This window comes from Apteryx mantelli, chromosome 2, assembly GCF_036417845.1.
Source record: "Apteryx mantelli isolate bAptMan1 chromosome 2, bAptMan1.hap1, whole genome shotgun sequence".
NCBI classification, from domain to species: domain Eukaryota; kingdom Metazoa; phylum Chordata; class Aves; order Apterygiformes; family Apterygidae; genus Apteryx; species Apteryx mantelli.
In genome coordinates, this window is record NC_089979.1 from 172,189,381 (window position 1) to 172,207,807 (window position 18,427).

At 49.2% G+C, this 18,427-nt stretch overlaps 1 protein-coding gene across 4 annotated transcripts in view; it reads left to right on the forward strand.

Annotated features, from left to right (window-relative positions):
• Window positions 1-338: 338 nt before the first annotated feature.
• Window positions 339-18,427, forward strand: part of DHX30 (DExH-box helicase 30) — a 34,870-nt gene continuing 16,781 nt past the window's right edge. For 2 of the 4 annotated variants that reach the window (XM_013959871.2, XM_067292087.1), the window contains exons 1-4: window positions 3,052-3,265; window positions 4,287-4,338; window positions 16,076-16,206; window positions 18,315-18,425. In XM_013959871.2, the coding sequence (XP_013815325.1) occupies window positions 4,308-4,338; window positions 16,076-16,206; window positions 18,315-18,425 (273 nt within the window). In that variant the 5' untranslated portion in view covers window positions 3,052-3,265; window positions 4,287-4,307. Of the gene's footprint in view, window positions 372-3,051; window positions 3,266-4,286; window positions 4,339-8,972; window positions 9,166-16,075; window positions 16,207-18,314; window positions 18,426-18,427 lie in introns of those variants that run through there. The other 2 variants (XM_067292086.1, XM_067292085.1) reach the window with 2 other exon arrangements.

Consider the following 18,427-nt stretch of genomic DNA (forward strand, 5'->3'; position numbering starts at 1 on the left):
GAGTCACCCGCAACGCGGCCCCGAGCACCGGGCCCGGTGCCACAGCGGTGCCGCCGCCTCCTGTAATGGCGGCCGCAGCGCCCCCGCCGGCCGCGCCACGCCGCGCCGCCCATTGGCGCCAGCCGTTGCCACGGCGACAGGCCCCGCCCCCCGCCCGCGCTCTTCCCGCCTAGCCTCGCGCGCGCCTCTCTCTCGCTCGTAGGGTGGGAAGGGGGAAGGGGAGGGGGGGAGCGAGCGCGAGGTTTCGCATCCGGGGGAGCGAGGCGGAAGAGAGGGCGCGGGGAGCGGGGGCGCCCCGGAAGCAGACCGCGGAGGCTCCTGGGAGTTGTAGTCCGAGCGGCGGCGGACCGGCGCCAGAGAGTTGTGAGGAGGTCGGTGGCGGCGGAGCCGGGGCCGGCGCCGCGCCGGGCGGGGGAGGCGCGGGCCGCGCGCGCGGTTGGGGCGGGGCCGCGGCCCGGAGCCCACGGCCGAGGCCTGGGGCGGCCGCGGCCTGAGGCCGGGCGGCGGGAGAAGGGGAAGAAGCGGGGAGGATGGCTGCGAGCCGCCGCCGCCGGGGGCCGGGGGGCGGCGGCGGCGGGGCCGAGCAGCGCGGAGCCCCGGGCCGGCGGCGGCGGCGGCGGCGGGCGAGGCGGGCGGCCCGGGCGCGGTGCTCGCCCAGGGGGGCGGGAGCCCCGGCCCGCGGGGCAGCGACCGCGCGGGGCCTGTGCGGCCGCGCCGTGAGGGCGGCGGGCGGGATGCTGGGGCCGGCGGCGCGGGGAGCCGCGGGGCCGCCGCCGGGGGCCGGGGGGAGCCGCGGCGGGCGGGGGGCAGCGGCCTGGAGGCTGCGCTCCGCCTCGGCTCCCCGGGCCGCGCCGCCCGGGCAGCCCCGGCCGCGGCCAGGAGCGGCTCCCCGGCTGGGTTTGCAGCCCATCGCCTCGCTTCGTGCCTCCTTCCTCCGCTTTAAACTCGCTGCGTGGTCATCGCTGTCGCTTTTTTCCTCCGCCCTCATCGCCGGAGCCGTGACTCCGGGATGCCCGGTTAGGGGGTGCCCAGGAGCCCGAGGGAAGTCCTACCCTGGCTCCTTCCTCTGGGACTTTCTTGGTTCCAGCTTGTCAGAGTTCAGCAACAGGAACCCTGCGGAATCGGGATTGCTAAAGAGAGGTTTCTCGCAAGCATCCGCTGCTCCTTTGGCCCAAATGGCAGCAAGTCAAACTGCTCCGCTTCGAGTGGGTCCCAGCGTAGGTGAGGGAGAGCCTTGAGCCTGGGTGATGGGCGGTAAGACAGCGCAGTTTCTCCTTTGTTCTCGTGGCACGCCACTTCTTGGGGCTCTACCTCTTCGTATGTCGCTGGAAGATCACAGCTTCGTTCCTTCTGAGCACGCTAGACAACAACCAGAAATTCTATGCTGTTCTCTTCATCTTGGTGTAGTTTTCTTCTTGGGGAGATGTTTTTTCCTCATACTCATGTGTAGATGTTTTCCAGTGGATCAAAGAAGTTCAAAAAAGACCTAATTCCTGGGCCTTTGAAAATTTATCTAATAACCTCCAGTGCCCCACTCGCTGGTTTCCTTCTTTGCCTTTGCAGCAATGGCAGTAAGTCTCTTGCCAACAAACTCTGAAGGTCTCCTTTGCTGCCTGGGATTCCAGTACTTTGCCAAGTGTGAGGCACAAAAGTGCTCCGCATCCTGCCTGCATCATCCTGCGTGGTTGGTTCTCATTCCAAATGTATCATTAACTTTCTTAATGAGAGTCCTGTGTCATCATACGTAAATCCAGTGTCCTATAAGGTCCCACGTTTCTCTGCTGTTCTCAGGGCCTAACCAGATATATTATGAATCATCCAAAGTCTCCCTCTTTCAATGTTTTTCATGGATCCTATTAATTTTGGTGAATGGTGAAGCAGCTGCCGTAACTGGACATCTTCTTTGGTATCAGTGCCTTCAGCAATGTCAACACCAATAATTTGGGATTTCCACCAGGCTACTGGCTGTGCTAAAACTGGTGATTTTTGGTTCAAGGTCTGCTGCGCTAGGAGATCTGGTGCTGGTTACTCCAGTGATTATGCAGCAGGGGCTGAGCTCTTGATGACCTTAAACCCAGCCATGTCTATCCAAGCTCTTCTCTCTGCTTTGACCATGCTCATACTGGAAGCTCAAGCTTGAAGTACTCTGGCTCCTCCCTGTTCTTTAATAGGGGTCCCTCATCAGTGGGACAGCAGGAGCAGGATTCTGTTCGTGGACCTCACTCGGGCTGTTTCATCTGTCCGTGCTTTTATTCTCCTTCCTCCTGCTCCCATCCAGTCTGACTCCAGGCCTTCTAGTCTAGGGGCTGTTTCTTGCCATTGATTACGCAGTGAGAGTCCCCATCTCGTTTGGGGGTGTGGAGGTACTATTATAAATACTAGCTTTGTTAGAATTTTCTTGCTGGGGGGGTTCTCGGTTGTTAATCTTGCAAGTTCATCGTTGTAGTTCTTTTTTTTTTTTTTTTTCCTTTGGCCTTGAACAGAAAAGTCTCCTTTCTTCAACTTTTTGCCTTGCGTTTATTTTTCGATCTTCTGGGCTCAGTGCCCTTCTGCCCATCCCAGTTTAGGCGAGATGTTCTTTGTCTTCTTTCCGCTAATTTGTGCTGGGTAGGTAAACCTTGCCTGTTTATCTGCATGAATTACTCCAGAGAGCTGTTGTAGACTAACTCCCCTGTATTCATGAGAATACACTTAGTCTACTTACAAGCAAACAGCTTCCCAGTTTTTGTCACGCTTAAAAGTTTGGGAGGAAGAAGGTATTGCAGATACCTCTATGACTTAGATCTAAGAATATATTGCAGTATTCCATGTCATGCTACCATTTGTCTCTCTCCAATGACTTCAATGTGTTCAAGGACTTGTTCTTTTGTGTTGAAATAATACTGGAATCCTATAGCTTAGCAGAAAAACTACTGGCTTTATGATTATGAATGGGTTAACGAGAGGTTATGGAGTCTCCATCCCTGGAGATATTGAAAACCCGACTGAACAGGGCCAGGGCAACCTGCTGAAGTTGACCCTGCTTGAGCGGGAGGTTGGACCAGATTATCTCCAAAGGTCCCTGCCTAACTCAACCACTCTGCGATACGATTTGTGCTTGGACTGAGATGATCCCAACACGAAGGAGGCAGAAGACTGCTATCTGGTCGGCCCTTCGCCCTTTGAATCTGCATTACTCCCTTAACGTAGCTCCACGGTTGAATGCTTCGGCTTCAAGAGTCTTGCTCGACCACCGCAATAGAGCTTGCTAACTTTGTGCAATGCAGTGAGTTACTAGTGCTAAGAATGTTTTCCTCAGCCATCTTGTTCATTACTACAGCATGTACGGGGTTTTTTTTTTTTTCATTTTTAAACAAGTTGAATAACTGCGTTTTTATTTATTTAATCATTGAAGAAGACAAAGTGTGAACTTGTCGCAAAACCCGGGCTGGCTTCTGTGCCTGCAGGGAACGACTTGCTGGGTGAGGTGTCGTTTCCACGCAGTTCTGTTCTGACAGTGGTGCTCTTTTAGGTCCTGTTTGCTGTCCCTGAAGTAAACAGTAATTTTGTCATTAGTTTCAGTGAAAGTAGGAGTGAATCACTTGGAAGCGTAATAGTTTTGGGACATGAATTTTAGGCACTGCAGTAGCCGTTAAGACGGATAGCTAATATTAGTTTTGCCTAAACAAGGACCCTTGCATCTCTGCTTCAACCTTGTTATAAAATCCCTGTTACTCTATTATCAAGAATGCCTAAAATGTATTAAATAATTGGCATGCCAGATGAAGCACCCCAAAAGCAGGTTGATTTGTTTTTTTGTATTTTTCTTATTTGAGTAGAAGCTGTTTAAAAAAAAAAGAAATAGAAAGTTTAACTTGATATCGGGAAAGAACGCTTACAGATGTATGTGCGTCTTTCTTCTCCGTTTGTTTTAAGGAAGGGGTGAATAATGACAGTGGTCTACCTACATGTGGCGTTTTGATTTAAAGGGGTTAAAAACCAATATGCCTAAATCATTATCTTCATGAGGGTAAAGGATTTCTAGAACCTGCAGACTGCTCGCTGAGAATGCGCTTCCTGCCTTTGGATGTAGAGCAGCCGGTTGTAGCACGTTAGCAAAGGGTACCTGCGGGATTCAAATGAACCTTGGCAGGATATGAACACCCAAGGCGAAGCGTGGTTGAGAGCGATCAGCTTTGTCTTGTGCTGAAGACAGTTGGTTTCAGAAATACTAAACACTTGATACATCTCAAAGGAAACACTAATTCTGACTTCCTGTTTCTTTTTGCTACCTCTTGCTTTCCTAGGAATCAAACCTTTTCGCTGTAATGGAGATGTTCTCGTTGGATTCCCTTAAAGGTAAGGACCTGAGAGAATCTTTACGTCAACTACTACTTTTTCCTTGTCCAGAGATTTAACACTGTAGCAGATGTAGCAGCTTGAAGAGAACAGATTTCTAAGAAATAGCTCTGTCTTTTTCTATGCTAGATAAATGAGAGGTTTGTCCTACAAATGCCTGTATTTGCCAGGCTTCCTTCTCAATGCGTTAGAGGCAAAAAGGAAGTGGATACCAACATGAGTATACCTGCACTAGTGACAGCTGCGTAACATATGATGCCAAATTTTATGTCTGTGAGACATTCTTCATCTCCGAGTGGAGCCCTGCATTCAAAACTTGCCCTTAACTTTAGGTGTGAAGCTGTAGTTGTTACAATCAGTGTAACTCAATTCTATCTCGGTTAGTGTATCGGGTGAATAAGTGTTGCACAAAAGCTTTGTTACATGGAGCACAAGAGAGAATTTGGGGGAAACAACGGAGCCCAGAAAGGGGAAAAGACCTGTTGTATCGTCTGGTCTAGCTTAATGACAAGGCAGATTTGCTCCCTATTGTTTAGCTTTAAGTAGTCTGGTTTAAGTAGGGTTTTTTTTTTCCCCCTTTTAATTTCATCCTCCTACACATAGCTGTATCCTTTTGTACCACTTCAGTAAGTGCTTTCTCCTTAGTGTTTGCATACTTCAAATATTTGTCAACTGTTATCATGTCCTCTTTTCCTGTCATTGCTTTGCCAACCTCTTTATTTAGAACTTCTTAGATTTTTCTTAATAAGTCCCTCCAGTCACTGGCCATTGCTGGGTTTGGGGGGGTTTTTTTGTTTGTTTTGTTTTGTTTTTGTTTACATCCTTTTCTGAACTCTGTTACTTGGCCTTAAAATAGGTGCCTAGAACTGAATGAAATTTTCCAGATATGGCTGAATCAGAGAGGGATCGCTGCCTCCCTTCTTGGCAAAGTCAGGCTTGTGCTTCAGCGCTTGGGAAGCACAACGGTGCACTGGCCATTCTTGCAATGCTGCCGTGCTAACAAAGTGAGTCACCAGGACCTGTGGGTTCCATATTTAAAACAACAACAACAAAACATGCTTTATATGTCCAGGATGTTAATTATGCGTAGAGCAATTTTAGTTGGGAATAAAAAGCCTCTGACCTGCCAATTAAAACGTGACCTGGATGGGAGCCTGAGAGAGTGCAGGAACTTTTCCTGCGAGGGCTAGTGGTTTGTCACGGCCGGACTACATTGGGGATTTTGGGTACTGTACCGCTTCTGCTTTGGGGGGAAAGGAAATCTTTAAACTACCCTAGTTTGTTAATAGGCTTCTGCGTAGTGCTGCTGCCTTTGCAAAGGCTTGGGTAAAAACGAGTTAACCACAGCTCACCGAACTGAGCCTGGATTGGCAAAGCCTGGGAAAGTGGCCTCAAGCTATTATTTATATGCTGTTTAACTCTCGTCACTGCAAAATAAATATATTTGGATTAAAATTATGCAACCTGTGACTTCTGGAATTTTTGAATAAATTGAGTCTTAACTTTTTTTTTCTTTGATCATATGATAATTTTTTTGTAATTTATGGAGACAAACCACTAGCCCTGCTCGTGTCTAACTTTGCATGCGTCACCACACCGACTTTCAGCATCTTCTCCCAGATTCCTCCTTCCCATTGACTGTGTGTTTCCGAGAGTTTTCCAGAGATGTGTGCCTTATTTATCTGCTTTTGTTTGTTTGTTTTGCTTTTAATCATTGTGGTCTACAGCCAGGGTTTTCATCATCTTCAAGCTCTTGTTATCACTTCTGTTTCTTCACTGACGTTCACAACTTGAAACAGCTTAGTAGCTGTGATTTTTCACTGATGGACAGCTGCTTACTTCCTCTCAATCTTGGGAAAATGCTAAATAAACAAGTTACTATATCGAGTTAAGTAGTTTCACAACAGATGCAGCTTTCCAGAAGGACGTATTGACATTTACCTAGTATCTCTAGCCACGCTTTCATCTGAGCCCTCTTTGAAGCTTTTGTTTACAAGCCAACTGGATTTTTTTTTGGAAAGTAAGAGTTCATGCAACATGCTAGCACAGATTTACATACAATTCATTTCCTTAAATTGGCGACTTGTCTAGCAAGATTGTTTTCCTTTTTGGTGCAGTGATGCTCTTAGTATTTGTAATCTAAGCCTTTGTCAATTAAGTGCCAGCATAATTTTTGTCTTTCTCAAAGACGTGTCTACGTTTTTCTTGTGGTTTTTCTGGTGTTGTTTCAAGATCTTTTTTTGGTTTTATTTTGTTTTGGGTTTTTTTAGTCAAAAATAACTGTACAGAGATAAATCAGTAGCTTATTCACAGAGGTTCTAAAAAGTATGTATATTGAAAAAGGCAAATGTTATGCATGTGGTAAGGTTTTTCAAGTATTTGTGCATGTGTTTGCTTCCAAAGAGTTTGTTTTTTTCCTCTATACCAGATTTTGTTTGCTAACTTTCACTTCTCGAAGCTCTTCTTGTGGAATACAGGCTTTGTAGAACTTACCTAATTATGCTAGTTAATGTTTTTGTGGTTTATTGGAGACTTCTCTCTCTGATATAAAAAAAAAAAATCTTATTCTTCTTTCATCCTGATGTTTAAGCAACCATTCATACAAAATTTCAGCTTACACACAAGCTATTCACTGAATATTGGGTTATTTAACATAACAATGACATCCTCACAGCTTATGCTGGTCTGAGATGTATGTTTTTTATATATTCTAATTGCTTAAAAAATAGTTCCGATTTTTTTAAATATAAAATTTCCCTGCAGTGTTTGAAATTCAACCAACACTACAGCACTGAGAACTTTGCTCGAGACCTTTAGCCGTTCATATAGAAGCAAAGAACCCGAGTTTAAGTAGGGGGAAAACGTGTAAAAAGGCGAAACACTGTCAATCTGTGTAAATGATTTTAAAATTCTTAGTGTTTATCTCCAATGTTAGTAGATAACACCCTGCAGACAGCCTTTATTGTTCGTTATAGATACGCTTGAATGCAAAACGTCCATGGGCGCGTAGGGGCGTTGAACGCGTAGCTGAGAACGAATAAGAAACCCGTCACGACTTTGAGGCTCCGGGGTGGATCCCGAATTCCCCGTTCTGATTTGGTTTTGCAGTTGCCTATGTTAAAACGCTCAAAGATTGGGTTCGCCTGTAAATGCGCGAGACATTTACGCGCGCAGGAGCGAAGCTGAGGGTATCCAAATAGTAAAAATCGCATATGCATTTTTTTTTTTTTCCCCCTCTGATTAGCGAAGGTTAGGGACGGTTGTACAAGCACAGGCCGTATTTGGAGGAAGGGCCTGTGGCTTGTTTGCAGTGTCGCCCCCAGGTTGCCCCCGTTTCCGAGCCGGTGACGCACGGTGGCGGTCACGGTCGCGCGTGTCCCAAGACATCCCCTTCCGCGGGCTTTGGGGAGACCTACGAAATACCCGTCCTGCGAGACCGGCTGGACGCGCCCCGTCTAAACTACGTGGGGTTTGAGCCGAGCCTCTCCTTGCCGTGCCGCTTCCCTTTGCAAAGCGCCCGGTGGCAGGAAAACCAGCCCCCGCGGGGCGGCAGGGCTCCGGGGAAGGAAGACAAGGCCCCGGTGCTGGGGCAGGGCCGCGGGGGCGCTGCCCGGCTGCGGAGCCTCGGCGGGAGGCTGCCAGGGACCCGAAAGCGGTTCTTCCCCCTCCTCCCCCTCCTTTTCCTCTTCATCTTCCTCCTTTTCCTATTCTTCATCCTCCTCATCCTCCTCCTCCCCCCCTCCTTTTCCTCTTCTTCATCCTCCCCCTCCTCCCCCTCCTTTTCCTCTTCATCTTCCTCCTTTTCCTCTTCTTCATCCTCCTCCTCCTCCTCCCCCCCTCCTTTTCCTCTTCTTCATCCTCCCCCTCCTCCCCCTCCTTTTCCTCTTCATCTTCCTCCTTTTCCTCTTCTTCATCCTCCTCCTCCTCCTCCTTTTCCTCTTCTTCATCCTCCCCCTCCTCCCCCTCCTCCTCCTCTTCATCCTCCTCCTCCTCTTCATCCTCCTCCTCCTCTTCATCCTCCTCCTCCTCCTCTTCATCCTCCTCCTCCTCTTCATCCTCCTCCTCCTCCTCTTCATCCTCCTGCTTTTCCTCTTCTTCATCCTCCTCCTCCTCTTCATCCTCCCCCCTCCTCCTCCTCCTCCTCTTCATCCTCCCCCCCTCCTCCTCCTCCTCTTCATCCTCCCCCCCCTCCTCCTCCTCCTCTTCATCCTCCCCCCCTCCTCCTCCTCCTCCTCTTCGTCCTCCCCCCCTCCTCCTCCTCCTCTTCCTCTTCTTCATCCTCCTTTTCCTCTTTTTCCTCCTCCTCCTCTTCTTCCTCCTCCTCCTCCTCCCCGGTGCCGTCTCATGGGCGTCCCTGGTGCGGGGTAGGGGGTTGGGGCCGTTACGCCCCGGTGCCCCCGCACCACCCCCCCCCCCGGCTGCGCCCCACCTGCCCCCAAATTAACGTGCGGCGCCGCCGGAGGGGGGAGGACGAGCCCCCCTCCGCGCCGGTCCTCCGCGCCTGCTGCGCGCCGGGGGGGCGCTGTGGCGGGCGGCGCGGCGGGGGCGGGGGCGGGGCCCCTCTTGCCGGCGCGCCCGGCCGCGTCGTTGCCGCCGGCGCCCTGCCTGAAGCCGGCGCCGGGCAGTGCCGCAAGATGGCGGCGCTGGGGCTGCTGCTGCAGGCGGCCGCGGCCTGCGGCTCCTCGGCGTCGCTGCGCCTCTGCCGCCGCTACCGGGCGGCGCCGGAGGCGCGCGGGCTCTGCACGCGGCTGCCGCAGTGCGCCGACGAGGCGCGGCCGGAGGAGCCGGGCGCCGAGGAGGAGGAGGAGGAGGGCGCCATGGTGAAGGGTGAGCCGGGGAGGGGGAGGGGGGGGTGCGGCGGGGGAGGACGCGGCGGCGGCGGGGCCGGTGCGGCGCGTGGCGGCGGCGGCGGCCGGGGCAGCGCACGCAGCGGAAGGGAGGAGCGAGCCCCGCTGCCCGCGGCGGCGAGGGGGCGGCGTGTGCGCGCCGCACGTCCCTCCCCCCGCGCCTGGCAGCCGCGCCGCCGCCGCCGCCGCCGCCGGCCTCCTCGCGCTGCGGGCCGGGCTAGGCCGCGCCGCGCCGGGGCCTCCAAGCGGCAGCGCCATGCGCGGCAAGGGAGAGGAGCCGGCCGGCTGCGGCGCCGCCTCCGCGCACGGCTGCGCCGCCGCCGCCGCCGCAGGTAAAGGGCCGCCGCGGGCCGCCCGCGCTCTTTGTTGCCGGCGCCTCCGGTAACGGGCGCGGGGCCCTTGGCCTCAAGGTCGCGGCGGCCGCAGCCCGCGCCGCGCCGCGCCGGGGGAGAGGCGAAAGCGGCGCTTTTGCCCCCAAATCGTGCGCGCCCGGCGGAGGCCGGTTCCGCGAGCGCGGGGCCCACGCGCGTCCTGGGCGCGGGACGGGGGCAGCTCGGGGTTGGCCTCGGGGCGGGCAGCGTTGCCGCCCGGGCTGAGCGCAACGCGAAAGGAAACGTGAAACGCTGCTGTTAACGTAAATTCCCTTATTCGCCGGATTCATAAATCCAGCCAAGGATGGTCTGTCCGAAGCCTCGCGCGCTTCTCTGGGCATCAGCGCGCGGCAGCTAGCCGTGCCGGGAGAGGCGCCGAGTCCGGAGTCGGAAGGGGAGACGCGTTCGTGCTCTTCAAAAGGAATCGTCGCTGCTTCTTTAAAAGAGCGTGCGGAAATGTGTTTTGCTGTTGTGTTTTGATGCTGTGTTTTGATGCTTGTCTTTGGCTCGCTTACGAGGCGTGAAGAACGTTTCTCGTTTGGAAAAATATACCTAGTTTTGTGCTGGTGCTTACTCTTCCTGGACTGTGACTTAGCCTGCTACTTTTTTCCGTTCTAAAATAGGTGGTTCTAGTGTGAGCTGTATTTGTTAGGCTGTCGTCTTCCACTTCAGAAATTCGGTTTCTGTTATGACATAAAAGCTTCTTCTTTTTTTTCCCTTTTTTCCCCCCTCCGTGTTCTGTGCTCTGCCCCCAACCTTCCAGCTTTTTTTTTTTTTTCCTTCTTTTTTTCTCTCTGTGGTTTCTGAACTCTTTGGGATCCGAGTTCCACTTTCCTTTCAGGAGCCTGGCTGTGCTTTAACTTGTAGTTCAGAGTCACGTAGTCTTCTGCGACTGCATTCATCCCGTGCAGATGCAAATTCACTTACTTCTAAAGTAAATGCTAATGCACCCCAAATTACTGGTTAATGAGCCGGTTCAGGTGGTGGTGAGGAAAGGTAGCAAACTGATTTTTTTTTTCTTCTCTTATACTTCATTCCTCAGATAGCACTTTCTCTACCAGGCATTAGAGAGTACCTGAGTACTTTGGGCCTCAGTTAGCTTTTCCGGAGTGCCTGTTTTTGTCGGCGGATCCGATCCGGTGACTCGTGGCGCTGTCCGGTGTTGCGGCCCTGCCGCGGTGGGTCCGTGCGTTCTGTGACATCACCCGGAGCCCCGGGAAGAATGTGTGGGAGAGGCTGCTGGGACTGGCCTCATCCTTCCGATTTCTCTGTGGTGGATCGAGCATGCAAGGCTCTTCTGGCGAGAGTTCGGCAATAGCGAAAGGTTCGTTTCGGGTTAGCGAGTGGAGTGTCCTTAGGGTCTCGTTGGAAGTCTGCTCTACCTGTTACTTGAACCTGTGGAGACTCTAAGAGTTACTTTAAGAACCTATGTTCAAAGGCAAGTCCTGAGCCTTCAACTTGTAAGCTGATGTCCTGTTAGGAGGCCTCTTTTGATTACTTTTGTTACTGGCCTTGGGTGCCGTTACAGATGTGGAAAAATCGACTCTTATCCGAGGCCAGCTTAAAAAATTGCAGTGTTATATAGGTATTTACACCCAAGGCTTCCTGTCATTGGGCTTGGTGGTAGGACTTCGGAGCAGAACCTGTGATGAAGATAAGCGTCTCTGCCTCCTCTGTCAGGTCTGGGACACTTCTCACTTATTGCTGAGACTTGCGTGAGCTTGACCTGTGTTTTGCTCTAAGGAATCTTTGTCCGTGGGTGGTTAAATTTGCCCACTTGTAGAGTCGCAGAAGAATTTAGGTTGGAGTGGAGCTCTGGACAACATCTGGTCTAAGGCTCTGCTCAGAGCAGGGCCAGTCTGAATCGGGTTGATTAGAGCTGTGTCCAGTCAAGTTTTGACTATCTCCAAGTGTCGTGATCAATCACCAAGGATGAAGATTTGACCCAAGTCGTTCTAGTTGTCCATGTGGTAATCTCACTTGCATTTGAAGAAGCCTTGTCAGTTTTATTGATTTTTTTTTTTTTTTTTTTAAGTTTGTTCTTCTTTAGGCAAGATCTGTGTGCTTTTTTTTTTTACTAATGTGTATACTTTAAAGGTGCCTTTATCAGGGTTCCTTGATGACATTTAAAAAAGGAAAAAAGTTCTTGTGTCCTCCAAAATGAACTGCCAGGTGGACTGGCTCTCTCTCGCCTCCCCAGTAAAACGTGCCTAGGCTAACTCCCTGTGAAACGGGTATTATGGAGCCACAAGTCTTCTCTTCCTTGTGAATTTTTGAGGCATTAGGAGCATTCTTCTCTGAGATGGATTTATTACAGTGGAGACCTACATCTTGATGAGTTTTGCATTTAATAGTTTGTCCTGGCTGCTCTTGCTTCTCCAGGGATGCTTGTTTGTTGTTTCTCCAGGGAAGAGGATTTGAGGGAAGATAGGAGCTGTTGAGGTCAATCTAATGTTCCTCTGTCTTCCTTAAGCAAGACTATAGGCCATTTTATTTGTCCTTCTTTTTGGACCTGATGTTGTTTTTACTTGTCAGATTTTTGGGGGTTAATAGAAGGTGGGGTTTTTTAATTATTTATTTTTTTTATTATTACCCCCTCCCTACCAGAGTTGTTTGGAATTATCATTGACTTTCACAATAAAGTTAAGCACTCACTGGCTTTGAAGAACAGAAATCGGTAAATTGGCTAATTTTTATAACACCACCCTGAATTGTCTGCTATCCAAGATAAGCTTTTAATATTCCTTTGTGGTCTTGGAGCTAAGCGTAGAGATCTCCTACAGTTCTGGCCTGATAGGGTTTGGGGGTGAAAATCGGGTTTATTTCATTGGGGAGTATTAGGTTATACTCGCTCCCTCTGCAGGGCTGTAACTACCATTAATATAATTCCTACCCAAACATCCATTCTCAACAGTCAGAACTAAGACACTCTTTGGATGAAGATGCCAAGAAATACAATCTGGCAGGAAAGGAAACGTTCTGCAAATCCAGTTCTGCAATTTAGGATTGTTTCTTTAAAAATTACTAGTTAGGCACGGCTTCATGCAAGATAAGATCCTTTCAGCTCTTGAATTCAGGATAAGAATGGACTGAGGGTAATCCATCAAGCCGTGGAGTTGCTGTTGATACGTCAGATGCTGCTGCTGAATATGGCTTTGTCAGCTGTGAAGAATACATTGTGTCTCGGCTGGTAATTCAGGGTCTGATCTACAAGCCAGAACTGGGCTTTGTTATTCAGAGATCCTGTTCTTTGCTCTGGAATGGATTAAGTATTTAGTCTTGACTGCAGAGTCACCTTAGAATCTAAGAAATTGGCCCTGTCATTCGATAATTGCATTTTTGGGGGTGTTTAAAAAAGAACATACTTCTTACCTCTGCCTGTTTCTTATCACAAAATTTCTCAGGGTATTGCTTTTGAAAGGGGAGACAATTAAAGGCCAAATAGCACATGCTGCTGTCGGAGGTCTTTTTTATTTCTCATTTATTAAGTGAATTTAATAGGTCGTTGGGGAATTGTCTTACTGCTCCTCCCTCCATGCATCCCAGCAATGTGGAATGGAACAGAACTGTGGAAGGTGCCAAAACCTTAGTCACTTTTCCAGTTTTCTTGAACAGGTCAAAGTCTGCGTGTAGTGGGGCTTGCTGTATGAGTAGGTAGGTACGTCACACTCGCTGTGTAATTACCGCAAATTGGCATGTGGCTCTTTGTTAGACCAAGGCCGTTTTCGTGCTCTCCTGGCCAACGCGTGGAAGATTCATGAGTTCCTGCTATGCTCTCCTGTATGTTGTCCAAGACTTTGCCCAAGTATTTGTCAGAAACAACAGCCTGTGGGTTTTTTATTGTTCCTTATAATGGAAGATACTGTGGCCGACTGCCGTGCATCGTGCGTGCGAGTGGGCTGGAAAGCCCGTTGCGTGTTCCATGCTCTTCTGCGCGATGGTATGGGCAAAGGAGAGCGAGCAGGTAGCGGTTTCGATCTGTCCATTTTGATGCTCTCCCCTAAATGGTGGATTGAACACAAGTAACACCAAACTGAGCCGGTTTCGGCTGCTGGTCAGAATTAGACAATTGTCGGATTACAGTGTTACCCGTCTTCGAATGATACCCTGCTCTTGGCATCCTTATCACAAGCTGTGGAGGTTGTATTTCACTATCTCCCGGTGTATGTTAAAGAATCCAAATTCCTTCTGTATCTGGTCCATTTGGCTTCTGAAAGCAGTTTCTCTGAGATTCAGTTAGCTCTCTGGTTTGGAGGAAGAGCTTTCAAAACTACGTGTCACCAGAGATTTTTTTTTTTCTTTGTCTGAACTCTGGATCAGCCTGATGGTTTTTGCTAGAGTGAGTGATATGATCAGCAATGTGGGTTTTTTTTGCTTTCCAACACCCGGTTATCTACAGTCTGACAAATGATGTGTCTGCGGTGGTACAACACAACTCTTTCACCTCCCCTAAAACCCTTGTGATTTATGCATTGGTTGGTTTTCTGGTGAACGCTCGTGATACCTCCTGATAACTTCCACCTTCCCTAGGTGAGCAGCTTCTTTGAGAATACCTCTTACGTATGTCTCTATTACAAAACCTTTCTCTTAAATGCTTTCTTTCTTTTCTGGAGCCAGTTACTGTATACCTTCATTGTAGCAACTCTGCAATCAGAGTTTTCAGCAAAACATGATAGCAGATCTTGGTGATGCTCAAGTAAGTGCTGCTAATGGGTCATTTCTCCTCCTTGGCTTTGGTAGCTCAATCTGAAATGCAGATTCTAGCAGTACAGATCATCACGTATTGCTGACTTATCAATAGTCGCTGAAACTTCCCCCCAAACACTGCCAGAGAATTAAACGCCTTCTAAACAGAAGTCCCAACACCCATTGATGGTCTGCAAGAAGATGATTAATGAAGTTCTGACTGCCTGGGAACGATTTGTTTGTGGTGTTGACCGAATGCAGGATCATCTGAATGTAGGACTGGTTTAGCTGAGCTTGCTGCTGCCAGAACAGGCGATGCCACTCCTCTGGCCTCTTCCCTTGCACTGGTTTTGGGTACCTGCGTGACTGTGCAGTGAGCTGATTTACTTCCCTAGCCCAGGAGAAAAGCAGTGCGCTCCATTTTTCTGGGCTAGGTTCCTCTCGGCTTAGGGCGGTAAGTCATCTCTCTGTATGATCAGGTCTGTGCCAGAGCTGGAAAAGTGGTGGTGTTAGAGCCTGGGGGAGGTGGCACCTACCGCTCTCTGCGATGGTGAGCTGTTAGATCTGCTCAGCTGTGTGGTGTGACTGTGTCCATAGTTGTTACCGCATTAAAGTGAATCTGGTCTCGCTTGGGCCGTTGCTAAAAGTAAGAGCTCGCTCCTGTTATGCCAGATACAAAGATGATGCGTATGACAGTGAGTTAGAGCAGCTTCCTTGCCTAGTAAGACTGCTGGCGTTGGCACTGGGGAGGAGGCTGGGGCCTGAGGTGGGGTGGCATTGCTCTGTCTGGGGACCGTGCGATTCGCTTGTTTGTTTTGGAGCAGTAATATCCCCTTCCTGCACGTGCCATAGCCCGAACAGCATTTCTCATCCGTCAAGGCAGGGGAACCTTCCTGCCGTCAGTACCTGCCTCCTCCGGCACTGCTTCTTGACGTCGTGCTTGGGCTGGTTTAGCTCTGAAGACTGCGCTGGCAAACTTATTTCCAAGGAGTTCTCCGAGCAATTTGATACAAACCCGTGTTCCCTCCTTTCGTGCAAGTAAATCCCAGTAAACTCGGAGAGAAGGGACTAGAGATGAAGTAGGAAATGCCAAGGTGCTATTTAACTTTATCCCCGATATCTGGATGTAACGTGGAGCTTGTGTGTTCTTTGAAGTTTGTGTTCTCGGGACCCTTGGTTTGACCCTGAGGTGATACGCTTGGTTCGGGGGGGGATGCAAGTACTAAAGTCTCTTCACGATGGTTATTGCCCGGTTGTTTTTTTTATATCAAAGGATGACAAACGGCCACTTTTGTCTCCGTAGTTAGAAAGCAGCACTGCCTCCGTGCATTAATCTGGACTTTGAATTCTGTGCTAAGTCGTCTGTAGCCAGATTCAGTCGGGTATTTTTAGTCTGCCAGTTTTTCTGTTGATACTGTATTAAAAAAAAAAAAAAAAAAAGCCTTTCCAAGCTGCTGTTTGTTACCGAATCATGGAACTGGGAACTCCAGTACTCAGGCAGTCTAACTGGAACACATGCAGACTTTTGAAAGAGGGGGAAGCAAATAGGGTCTGTATTTTGGGAAAAGCATGGGAGATACGGTATCGTTGGCCATTTTGGAAATGCAATGTCTTCTTGCGGTTGGGGCTTAGGATATTTGCACTCCTCTGTACCATTTTGCTGATGCCTGGAGACATGGTGGGTGAACCACTTAATGTTTCTGCTTACTTTTCTGTCTGTAACCTAGAGATATTACTGCTCACAGAGCTGCAGTGAAGCAGGTGTTATAACATGCCTTTGAACAGGACTGCACAGGAATTATAAGGCATTTAGTTCTTCTGTTGTTTTTTCAGATTCCAGAGACTTGTTAAAGGAATTTCCACAGCCTAAAAACTTGCTCAACAGCGTGATTGGACGAGCCCTGGGTATTTCTCATGCAAGGGATAAACTGGTATACATCCATACCAATGGGCCAAGAAAAAAGGTAATTCTGTTATCTTGCAAGCGGGTGGTGGGTGGGTACGTTGTACACGGAGTGGAAAACGAGCCGAGAATACTGCCAGACCTGAAAGTAACTCTTTAATATAGAAAACAGCAGTGTTATAACTCCAAATTCATATTGCAGGATAATCCTTTAAACAAAGGATTTCCCTCTCCCTCTGGTTTCTCTTTATTTCTGCACACTGTAATAGGTATGTAAATGTAGGTCCTGTCCCTTTCCTTTTGTTTGTAGAAAGATGTTATTTTTTTCTCCTCTCTCCTCTAAGTAGCTTGCTGTAAGTGGTTTCTCTCAGCGGAAGGACACAGAGTCTGCTCTTGAACCTGTTGGCCTATGTACCTCAATACCTTAAAATATTAAAGTGCAATTTTTTAGACCTTAGTAGGCCTAGATTTTATTGTTTCTAGATTCTTATAGAACAAATGCCAAAAATGCCTGAGGAAGCCTAAAATGTTCAACTGCAATCAGAAAATAAGAAGGGGGTGGGGAAGGGAATGGAGGGAGGCTTTTAATGCTACTTAAGTGCGGAATGAAATACAGACTTTTTCTTTTTTTTTGGTTAAACGAACCAGAAGAATTCCAGGCAGCCGGTTTGCCAAGCTGCTTGAGCATTTCGTAGGATGTCGGAGGCCTAGATCTAAATCTGTGCTATGAATTGAGCAGAAGGTCTCGACTGCCGGCTGCTCTGTGTTCAGTGGCTTGCCTCCTTTTATCGCGCCACCTCTCCAGCCCCAGACGTTCCGTTCTGGAGCAGAAGACCCTTTCCAGCTGAAGGTTAGCTGTAACGTACCTTCCAGGAAAAGCTTCGCTTCTGATGGATTAACATTTTCCAATAACATTCTGTCTAAAAGTTCCCAGGCAGTTCTTGTTACCACATCCTTTTTACACATCTCTGGGTTTTAGGCAATACATTAGTAATGGTTGCTTTAAAGTTCCTCTATTATTTGCCTTTTTGTGTTGCTTGCTTTTTTCAAGCAGTAGCGCAGTTTCCTGACTTACATTTTGGAATGCCATAACCAATGCGCGACATCTTAGTTTGCGTAATTGGTTCAAATTCTTGCTAGCACTTACATAGATTAACATTGAGCATAACTTCAGATTCCTTTAAGAAAATTAAAAAGATAGAGGCGCTCTTGGAGAAAAGGAGGGTTGGGTGGAAAAAAAAAAAACAGGGAAAAGATGTGTATGGGGATGGAAGGACAGGTGAGACAGACTGGAGAAGTCTTGGGTGGGAAGGGGACAAAGCTTTTTTGTGAGCCCCAAGTAACTTGGCGACCTTCGTGAGACATCTTTTCTTCTCAGCAGGTTTGTCCTTTTTCATGCAGAGCCCCTAGGCAAAATACGTAGCAATTTCCTACGGTAAGATGAGGTGCAGATGGCAGCCAGCCAGCCAGATGTAGGCAGTTGAAAAGTTAGGAGCCTTTTCTCAAGCGTTATAGGTGGGGTTTTCCCAGCGGACCTAAATGCCACCTTTCATCTTTGCTGCAGAAACAGGAGAGAATTCCTTAGGCATTTCCCTGCTTTGAGCCTTACAGAACCTCAGTAACAGCATCTGCAGGGGCAGGAGTAGGACGAGTTCTTGATTTGGAGACTCTTTTTTCGAAGGGGGTAGGGTTCAGCTTTCAGAGCTCTGTGCTTCTGCAGCTTTTCAGCTGCTCCGAGCCAGCTGAGCTGGTTTAAAAGGGGCTGATGGAGCTGTTAGTTCGAGGAACGGTTACTCTGAAACCAAATTGTTCTTGTGATGAGCTCTTGGCAGTCGATTCCTCTGAGCTGACACTCCGCAGTCGGGGAAGCTCTGGCCCAGAGTACGTGGCACCGTGCTGGAAGTCAGCCTGCTTTCTGGGCCTGGCTCTGCCATGCAGCTTCTGTGTGACCGTGGGCACCTCATATCCCCTTTTCAGGCTTTTGTTTCCGTGTTAGAGCCTCTTGTAAAGCCTCACCACAAAGCCACTGAATGAGCAGTATATTTGGGATTTTTATTCATGTTCTTTTCTTTCCCTGGAATTCAGAGATGTTTGAAGTGACCATGCTCCTGGTGGAGAAGAAAGTTGGCTGTGTATTGTCTCACCTTACCGGTTATCTTTGCTTTTCAGAAAGTCACTCTGCATATAAAGTGGCCTAAGAATGTGGAAGTGGAAGGCTATGGGACCAAGAAGATTGATGCTGAAAGGCAGGCAGCAGCTGCTGCGTGTCAGCTCTTCAAGGT